The 10789-nt window shown below is 38.8% G+C and overlaps 2 protein-coding genes across 2 annotated transcripts; both read right to left on the bottom strand.

The window, feature by feature from the left end:
- Nucleotides 1-4752: 4752 nt before the first annotated feature.
- LOC131895911 (RNA-binding protein 3-like) lies at nucleotides 4753-5755 on the bottom strand (the record flags this gene model as incomplete). The annotated part of the gene is made up of 1 exon (XM_059246462.1): nucleotides 4753-5755. A coding segment is annotated over one exon (495 nt), but the record flags the coding sequence as incomplete, so codon positions are not given.
- Nucleotides 5756-9646: 3891 nt separating this feature from the next.
- LOC131896074 (large ribosomal subunit protein uL23-like) lies at nucleotides 9647-10117 on the bottom strand. Its single transcript, XM_059246651.1, has one exon. The coding sequence runs from the start codon at nucleotides 10115-10117 to the stop codon at nucleotides 9647-9649; it is 471 nt and encodes a 156-aa protein (XP_059102634.1).
- Between the last annotated feature and the right edge of the window lie 672 nt (nucleotides 10118-10789).

The raw sequence follows: 10789 nt of genomic DNA on the forward strand, positions 1-10789 counted from the left end.
ATCTAGAGAAATTATACTAGGCTGTGACCCTTTCAACAGTAAGAAAATCTAAAGAGACCCCATGGACATACATAGTATACCTCTGAATTTAACAAAAAATCATATGCAGATTTTTGACAATCAATAGAGAAAGAAAAATAAATGGTTAATAGAAGGTTTGCAATAATCCAATTGATACACTCAATTTGATCCATATAGATGTATAATACTCATTAAAACAAAAAGACATGTTTCTGTGAATCAATAAAATAATCACAAATGGTCCAATATTAATTAAGAAAAAAAAACTTTAATCAGCATTTTATAACATAGGGTCCCCTTTCCCCTTAGGAATTTATAATCTGTTCAAAATTATTATAAATCAACCATTTCAAAGTGCTTTAAAACATAATGGAATTAACAGATTCACAATTAACACTGAGAATAAATGGGAGAGTCTCTAAATGAGAAGAATCTTTATGTAAGCATTATTAAATTGTATCTTGCTCTGACCCTGCCTGTGAAAAGAGCAGACAAGCAAATGTGGAGGCCAGAAGGGTGAAAGGTGAGTATCTTTCCCAGACAAAGCTGTTCTGAGGCTCATTATCCCAGGGAAGAGAAGCAGACCAGGAGAGTCACCTACGAATGTAGGCTTCTTTCTTTCAAACATCACACACACATTACTATTAGCCATGTATGTCAGTATGTTTAAGGAAATTGTGTAGAATACACATTACTTCTATGGACATGCCTCAGTGCTACTTTTAGAAGCAAAGATATTTGAGGCCAGATACTTAAGAAGCTTGGAAAGCATTCTTGAATATTTTGGTATTCTTAAATATCTAAGAGCTACTTGACTGTGAGTATAAGCAAACCTCCTTTGATAAGAGTCAAGGTGCACAGTTTAACAATAATGCTTCTACTTTGAAAATTGAACTTCCAAGTTGTAAAACTCATAAATGAGCCCTGTGTTTGCTGAAGGACGTATGTACAGCCAAGGCAGCATTATTGACGAGAGAATTTTTTTATCTGCTCATTCACTTTGAGTTCTTGAGGTAGCTGGGTATTTTTGTTGTTCTCTTCTCTCATTGGACCTGGTTGTCTTTTGTAGTGTTTTCTATGTGTTTTTCTGCTTGCTTCTTTATTTAAAAAACATCAAAACATATGGTCTTTACAGAAATTGTTTTATGCTATATTTGTCAAGCTTTACAATATATCCACTTGCCTCCTATCACATGGATTACATAGGAAAGTGCAGTCACCTGCATGGAGAAGAATTTAAGCTGGTGAAATCCAAAACAGTGGGACCCCGCCCCCCACAGGAAGTGTTTTAAAACCATTTTTTTTTTTTTTACTGTTGTCATGTACCTCCACATTAACAAATAAAGTTCATCCTCCTCAAGATACCAGAAAATGAAAATTTTCCTTGGCTTGATGTAACTAGTTTTCAGGTGTTCAAGCTACTGTGACTCAGATAAGTATTAGCCTAGAATGCATTACCAATTAATGTCCCAAGTGTTTATAACTGACATATTATTGTTAAAGGAGAAAAAACAAGCAAGCAAACAACAAAAAAGGAAAACTAACATTTCAGTTGGACCAGGTAAATCACTTGGTCAAGGAACCACTAGGAAGCCATACTAAAGAGATAGGTGGAATAGTCTTTGAACGAGGTACTGTAGTTTTCCTGCCCAGAATTTCCACCCTTAATACAGTAATTTAACAAATGGATCATAGCCATATGGCACAGTGAGTTTGAATCAAGCCTGGGCTACATTAGACCCTGGTATGAAAAAGAAGAGAAGGAGGAGGAGGAGGAGGAGGAGGAGGAGAAAATGGAAAATAACTCAAAACTCAATAGTTGACTTTTATCATCATTGCCAGGCTTCTGTGTATTTGGAATTTTGCTTGGAATGCCAACCAGCTTGCCAAATAAAGACACAGAGATGGATTATTAATTGTGAATGCTCTGCCTTAGCTTAGCCTTGTCCCTCAAGCTCTTTTAACTTAATTAAACCTGTTACTATTAATACAAATTTTCACTTCGGGATTTTTTTTACCTTTTTTTCACTCTTTATGTCCTACTTTCCTGCTTCCTCCATGTCTGTCTGTCTGGCCTCTGGCATCTCCCTGTCATCTCCTTTTCTTTTCTTTCTTAAGCCTAAATTCCTCCTACTATTTACTCTTCCTGCCTGGAAGTTCCACCTATACCTCCTCTCTTGCTACTGGCCCTTCAGTTTTTTACTCTACCAATGAGGTACCTTAGGCAGGCAAGGTAAAACTGCAATTTTTCTTTACACAATTAAACAACTCGAACACATCTTTACATAGTTAAATATTCTACAACATAAATAAATGCAGCATATCTTTACATAGCTAAACAAATGTTCTGCAACATAAACAAATGCAACATATCTTTACATAAACAAATGCAAGACATCTTTGCATAGTTAAATAAATATTCTGCAACACTTTCCCTTTTTTGTCTAAACAAAAAGAAGATTTTAGCTTTAACATAGTAAGACTATATATGATAAGAGCAATTATCAAGTAAGAAGCACATTTACAATATCTAGTCCATTTGCATTTGGCAAATTCAGAGAAAATATCCCGTTACCTACCCTGTATTAGTGAGTGAAAGTTGTGTGCCTAATTTACTTTCTATCCTAACTTGTTTACCAATCTAAAATTATCTTTTTTGACCTCAAAACATTTTCTTAGATAAACAATTTTAGCTTTCATGGTTCTCAATCTTATAAACTTTACATCTCTTATGTAAGTTTCTTTTCTGAATTTGATAACAAGGAAAACTATATCAGTCTCATCTTCAACTCCATCAGAGACCCAAGAAGGATATAATATTACCCAAGTAAACTGGAAGTATAGGGCAAGCATATTCCAAAACCATAAAAATGACAGAAGCAGCTGGCTGCCTGGATAGTCACTCAAGGTTCCTGTGCATGGTTGGGGCATCCATGTTTTGCCTGCAGGCTTAGAATAACTGACGGACTTTTCTGTGAAGCAGGAATTTTGAAGACTGTCCCATCTTGCCTTGGAAATGTTTGACAGTCCTTTCCCTTTGTGTCCTGATTGTCCAGTTTGTACAGTATACTGTCAGCAGTCAAGGCAAGGACAATTTCTTGCCAGAATGGCTAGCTTTGCCACAGTGAAGTTAACTCCATATGGAGGTTCTTCACCACCTTTTATGAAGTAGATCAGTACTGCCAGCAGCAGATTTGTTCTCACTATCATGAAAAGCCTTAAGTTAATAAATATTTTAAATGCCATGTTCTATAGGTTTCTAAAGTGTTTGAAGATCACCTATGTATCTAAAATATATCTGTTTAACCTTGAAACCATACCTAACATGACTACAAGTTTGGTTGTTATAGATGACTACTAACCTGCATTATTTTAATAATCCTAAACAGTTTTAATAATCACTTTCAAGGACTAAAACTTTATATTGCATTTTAAATGAGCTGCAAAGGTACAAGAGTAGAAACATATATGCGGTATAACAAAAATAACCTTAAATTTGTATCAATATACAAAAATCCATACCAATGTAAAAAAATTTGAAATGAATAATTGTCTTTTTGTCCTATATTCCTACATCCCCACTAAATGATGACAAATATCCATAACCTACTGAATGACCAAAAAGCACCTACCCTACCTGTTGGAAATGTAGGCATTGTGTTCTCTAGTCTGCTTCCTATTGTTTGGGGGCAATGACATCCCCAGGGGACACTGAGAAGATTGAGATAATGGTCAAGTCCTAAGAAAACTAGATATAACATTCGCTGTCCAGTCTCTGTGTAATGGAAAAATGCAAGGCTTATCTGAAGTCCTGGCTAGAACAGTCTGTGAGGCTGGACCATCTCAGCCAGCAGCCTTCAAGTTGTTCTGAACACAGAACTCTGAGGAAAGTGTAACAGTTTCAGGCACTCTGAAAGGCTGGATCACCTGGGCCACACATTTTCACTGATGTCTGGTCCCCTTGCTCTGAAAACACACAAACTTCCAAGGAGAACATACATATCTGCATTAACACAAGTACGAACTATACCTTGTACACCAGCCAGCCAAAGATGATTTTCTGTTTTATGTTTGAGCAGGTAAAAGAGATCTGTCAACTTGGTAAGTTTGTTTGAACTGTATAACCAAACTTCTATCCATGCCATATGGAAGGATGGCGTGTAATAATAAGTCATGAGGACTCTGTAAGCAATAAGATTTATCATGTCTCATCCGGTCTCAGAGCTGTTCCCATGTCAAGGGATCAGCATATATGTCATCTGTCTTGTAGTTTTCTAGGTTTTTTCTTTATATCTGTAGCCAAGGTTTTCAGGAGGTCTCTCCCAATCAAATCTGGTTATTAATTTTAAAGGAATCCATAGCCTTTGGAAACAAAAGCATTAACTCTTCCCAAACACAATACATTTTCTGAATTCCATTTTAAAGTTAAGACATCCTTAAAGTATCTAGGCTGCTTTAATTCAGCAATTCCTTTTAAAATCTCATGTTTTCCCTCAGCTGCCATTTGCTCATCAGCATTCAAAAAATTCAAAGTCAACAAAGCACCATTGGGGATCCAGACTCTGTATTTTCCATCTTTATGTGGCTTTTTTATATTGATTCATTCTTGCTTTAAAGACTTAATTTTGTGTGTGTGTGTGTGTTCAGGTTACATCTTTTAACTAGCTCCATAAAGGACATCCTAAACACATCAGACAAAACAGAATATCTTTTCTTCCAGTATTAAAAAAAATGACATTCACAAACATTTTCAAGAAGCTCTTCTATATAATCAGGACAGTAATCTTGAATAAAAAAAATCTCTAGGTAATCATGATCTTGATTCAGATTGCTCATAGGTACATTCAGAAATCACTTTCTGGCCATGATAAACATTGTATACAAGTTTTTTCAAATGTCCCTAAATACACATTAATTTTAAAAACATTAGCCTGGCCACTTTTTTGGCCAGAAACAATCCTGAACCTAAACAAAAACTGACAAAAGAAAAAATATTGGTACCATAACCAATTCTTAAAATTTGTCTTTAAAAGGGAAAAAAATGTTTAAAGAACACATGGAGCTTTCTAAAAGGTCTTTAACAAACTACCTTGGGAGCTCAATTCAAAAATAGAACTTGATGTACTAAAACAGATGTTTCAGCGCAGCTCCAAAAATCTTTATAAATACAGCAATTTGGAAGGACGATCCTGGATCAGAAGTGTTATTCCTTGTGTATATTATGTGTGCATGCCCCATTTCAATTATTGTCATAATTGTCTCTGTAATTTCCTCCTGAGTAGCGGTCATAACCGCCCTGGCTTCTGCCACTGTAGTCTCTAGACCGTCCATATCCATATCTTCCAGGTCGACTGTCATATCTTCTGCCTCCACAGCCCTGGACTCCACCACCTCTAGAGTAACTGCGACCACGCCCATGGGCCCCAAAGGCACCCCCTCTGCTTCCCCGGGCAGACTTGCCTGCATGGTCCACACGGATCTGGCGCGCATCCAAGGACTCTCCATTCATGGCTCTCATGGCATCTGAGGCATGCTCTGGGTTGGTGAAGGTGATGAAGCCAAAACCCCGGGATCTTTGAGTCTCTCGGTCCTTGACAACAACCACCTCAGAGATAGGCCCAAAGCTGCTGAAGTGGTCTTCGAGAGCCTGCTCATCGGTGTTGAAGTTGAGCCCTCCCACGAAGAGCTTTCCTTTTTCAGAAGACACGGCAGAATGCAAATCCTGGAAAATGAAAAGTCAAAAGGCTGGAGACACAGCGAGCTCTACGGAACCGGGAGAACAGAGCGACTTAATTATTTTTAAACTATTTTTCCCCATGACTGTCTATAGCCATTCTCTTTTCTTTCTTCAGCACTAAAGCACACTGTAGACCCTCTGCCTTGCAGGTCTGGTGGTTGGATCATCGCCGGTTTGTGAGAGCCAAGCCTTAAGCCCAAGGGCCAGGCTGGGTGCTGGCTTTAACTGCCCCAGATCTAGAAAGCTGTAGTCCACACTGTGGCAGGCATTTTTACTTAGCTCTCTGTTTCTTCTTAGTCTGCCAGCTACTCAAGTGCTCTGCTGCACAGCAGTGCCTCTTAAAGGGCTGTATCCATTTTTTATTGTTGTTGTTGTTGTTGTTTTGTTTTTTTTTGTTTGTTTTGTCTTTCAGCTTTCTTAGGCCCTGTGTGGAAATTTGAGTCCCATGTTGGGCACCATTTGTAGTTGGAATTTTCTTTAGACTACCAACCAGCTTCCCCAATAAAGACATGGAGTCTTACTAATTATGAATGCTCGGCCTTAGCTTAGACTTCTCCCCCTAGCTCTTATAACTTAATTTAACCTGTATCTTTTAATCTACATTTTATCTTGGGGCTTTTTATCTTTCTTTCACTCTGTATATCCTACTTCCTGCTTCCTCCATGTCTGGCTGGCTGGCCTTGTCATAACCCTGTCATTCCTTTTTGCTTTCTTCTGTGAGCCTAAATTCCTCCTCCTACTTACTCTCCCTGCCCAGAAATTCTGCTTGTACCTCCTCCTTCCCTATTGACTGTTCCTCCTTCTATTAGATCAGGTGCCTTAGGCAGGCAAGGTAAAACAACAACACATCTTTACATAGTTAAACAAATGCAACACATCTTTACATAGTTAAACAGATGCAACACATCTTTCATAGTTAAACAGATATTCCAAACAGTTCTGGGTAACTTTCCATATGAAAGCTTTCAAGAAATATTTGCATTAGTTATGGTATCTCTGAAAACTCTTTGATAAGTTGCTATAACAAATTCTAAGACATGTGATGATTCAACAAGAGTCTTGTGTTTTGCTTATAAAAAACCCAAATGGCATTTGCAGTCAGTCAACACCTCACATTCAAATGATAATCTGCAAAGTGCCTGCCAACTTGTACCCCTTTGGGTTCAAGGGGAAGTTCCCAAGGCTGCTTGGGAGATTATTCCTTCCTCAGCCAATTAGAAAGAGGCAGAACCTCAGAGCATCTCCTGAGAAAGGCACTGGGTGTCTTACAGTACCCATACTTCTGGGAGTCATTCATATGGCAGCAGTGGAGGAGGAAAACAGCCATACTCTGTATTTAGGAACAAAAAGAAATAGATGGATGATTTTCTTGCAGGCTTTCCCACAAAAAATTCCAAATTCATTTTTGGTTACAATTTTCTTCAGAGCTGGGAATCTTTATGAATATTAATGCAAAGTAGGAAAATGTGTTCTATAGACAAGATACTGTTCCATCTTTATAAACTGCCATTAAGTTTATTTTCTATAGTAAATGGCCAATTCTGAGAATTTTCCTTGTGCCAATGTCCTTCCCAATAGATTTTGTCTTTTTTCCCTTTATATATGAAAATCTGATTTTATCATTTGGCACTGCACGATCCTGCTCCCCAAATGCACTAAGTGCAGAGTTCATCGAGCTAAGCTAGTCAGGAAGCAGAATAAGCTCTCTGCCATTCTCCCTTAGCTCAGGGTTTCTGTCACCAAGTGTTCTGCAGCCTCCACTTGGCAAAGTGAAATTGCTAGTGCCCTTGCATGAACCCAGAATAAGGAGATGGGTCAGATAGCTGCCTCTCTCCACACAAGCTGAGTACAGATATTCATCCATCTTTTGTCTAAGAAAGAAAATTAAGGAAAGTCTCTGTGGGTGTCAGTCTAGCCATCCCAAGGTACTACTTGATGTTTTCAGTGACTGACAGAGAGAAATATCCTTTGGGCAGAGATTTTACATTCACCCAAATGTACCTTGTTCTGTGCTATTTGTTTCTTGTTATGAAACTTTCCACCAGTAGAAAAGACAGCTGGGATATTTAGTATTGCAATACTGTATTAGTTTGTGTTTGCTAAGAATCACATGACTCTTATGTCTCCATGGCTCTTTCAGAATCTTCATGAAGGTCTCACTTGACGAAGAAAAAAAAAAGCTAATGCACAAATTTGATTTCCATATGTGAACAATATTAGAACCAGCTTGATCATTTGCATGCAACATGACAGTTTTCTTAGTAGAAAATATTTTATGTTTTCATGTAAACAACATGTGTTGATCATATCACCCTCAAACCTCCCTCCTCCTTCTTTCCCTAGGTAGCCCTCAACACCTTCCCTGTTCCCATTTCACAGCACTCCTCCCCATTCTGTAGCTCTTACATTCTTTCTACCCCATCTCACCACAATGTTCCTTGACCTTTGGTAGGGCTTGAAAGGTTGGAAGTATTGATATCCATTTAGGGCTGAGCAGCCAACAGTAGCTTATTCTCAACATTTTGGTCAGGTATGATTCTCTGTACTAACTCTTGACCATTGCAAAGAGAAGTTTCTCCAGACAAGGTCAAGGATAGCACTGATCTAGCAACACTCCATTTCTAGGATTCAGTCTGATATATATTTAGACCCTGCATGGGTGATTAACAGAAGCTGGTGCCTTTGACAGTCTTTCTTAGACTGCCAGTTGAGGTATAGAGGTCATGCAGCTGCTCAAGCACTCCCCTGCCTGACTTAGGCAAGTATCACCAATGAGTCATGAATAATTCTGTGCAGGGATGACATGAAATCCCACAAGGCCTTGCAGATTGTGCAGTCTCTTCCTAGTTCAACAAGTCTCTTCTCAACTGTTCGTGTTAACCTGCATTCTAAGTCTTACCTTGTGGTCAGTCTTTGTCTGCTTATTCATCCCTTCCCTTTGTTCTTCATAAATCTTCATAAATCCCTGTGTGAGGTCATTATTATATTACCCTAGGTTTTCTGTCCTATCTTCCATGTCTACTTCTTACATAAAACTCCAACAACACAGAATCTAGAGGAAAATGACCATGACCACCTGTTCTTACCCTATATTTCATAATTCACATATTCACTGGTTTTTCTGTGTCTCCATCCTCCTCAAAATAACTCACATGTCTTCTTTGCCTTTTTCTAAAATCTAATATCTACTGTTAGCTAGAGGTCAGATAAATAACCTGGTATATATCAATAATGTATTTGTTTGGTTTCAGGTATATATACTCCATTCCTTAAAGAATAGAATTACATAAAGTAGTGCCACTCTAAATGCAATGTGTTAACAAAGCAAGCGGCTAATGATCAGGAGACCTGGTACTTTGGAAAACTTGTAGAGGAAATGTCTGGGAAAGAAAGTTTCCAGTGTCCTTTAAATAACACAATTGCACTGGGAAGATGGCTGGGTCCATAAAGTCCTTGCCATGCTAGCTTGAGGGCCTAAGCCTGATGCCCAGTACCCACAATAAAAAATAATTTCATGTGTAACTCTTGTACTTACCCTGGGAGGCAGGGACAGACTGATTCTTGGGGTTTTCTAATCATCAGGGAAGCATACTGGAGCAAGCTTGAGGCCAGTGAGATACCCTGCCTCCAAAAGCAAAGTTGACTTCTGAGAAAGGATACCTAGAGTTCTTCTGGCCTCACATGCACATGCACACACATGCATACTCATCTGCACACACATGAACAGGCACCCACGTGACTGCAAATACATACAGGCAAAAGGGAAAATCAGTAAATAACTCAGTAAAACTCTTACATTGTTTGCATCTAGAGCCATTGTGGTATCAAAATTGTGTATGATTTTTTTTATGGTGAAAAGTATATTTAGAATTAGCCCCTGGACTCAGTTTAGATGATCCCAATTTTGTTGGCAACATCCAGAGCATCATAGTCAGGAGCCAACCGGACATACGCCTTCTTCTCTCCATCAGGCCTTATGAGAGTGTTAACTTTGGCCACATCAATGTCATAGAGTTTCTTCACAGCCTGTTTGATCTGGTGCTTGTTGGCCTTGACATCCACAATGAACACAAGTGTGTTGTTGTCTTCTATCTTCTTCATGACTGACTCAGTGGTCAGGGGGAATTTGATGATGGCATAGTGGTCAAGCTTTTTTCTCCTGGGCGTGCTCTTTCGAGGATATTTAGGCTGCCTCCGGAGCCGCAGGGTCTTGGGCCGCCGGAACGTGGGTGACATGTGGATCTTCTTCTTTTTGTGGCTGTGGATGCCTTTCAGCACTGCCTTCTTGGCTTTCAAGGCCTTTGCTTTGGCTTCGGCTTTGGGAGGGGCAGGAGCTTCCTTCTTCGCTTTCGGCGCCATCTTGGCAAAAAGCATAATTTTTGTTAGACAATAGCCTAGGTTATATTTATAGATTATTATAGATAAACTGATACTATTTACCTGCTTTTCTTTAAATTCAGTGTGTTAACATATGTGCAAAAGGCTTGACGATATTTAATTTACTATCTGAATGACCCAGAAGTACATGCGTGCTTCAGCGTATTGTGTCCCCGGTTCACGTCACTTCCTCTTTGGATGTTCAGCAATTAAAATAGTAGCAGATAGACTAGGAATAACTATGTAATGGAGAAAAAAAAATGAGTGTGGAAATGAAAATAGCAACAATGGTCTCTGCATACAAAAACCACTGAGGAGTAAAAGAAAAAGCTCTCGGTAGGAAGTGGTAGACGAGTCCATAGAGGTCAATGGAAAAACTGAAGGCCAAGGCAGTACAGTGTGTGCACAAGGGCTTGATGAAATGCCAGCCAGCTAGAGGCATTCAATGATCACCTGGGATTAGGCCCATTTGCAGTAAACTTCAATACTCAGAATGCCTTCACAATGGCTTGCAATGGAAACTGATATACATAATAATGACTGCACACACCCTGAAAGATCCTGAATGCTTCTGAACCACGAAGAATTTGATTGTGCTCAGTATAAACTTAGGGACAAAAGCACTTATTTCTGAATAAAGAGTCTTTAAAAATA

Source organism: Peromyscus eremicus, chromosome 19 (genome assembly GCF_949786415.1).
Source record: "Peromyscus eremicus chromosome 19, PerEre_H2_v1, whole genome shotgun sequence".
Classification (NCBI taxonomy): Eukaryota; Metazoa; Chordata; class Mammalia; order Rodentia; family Cricetidae; genus Peromyscus; species Peromyscus eremicus.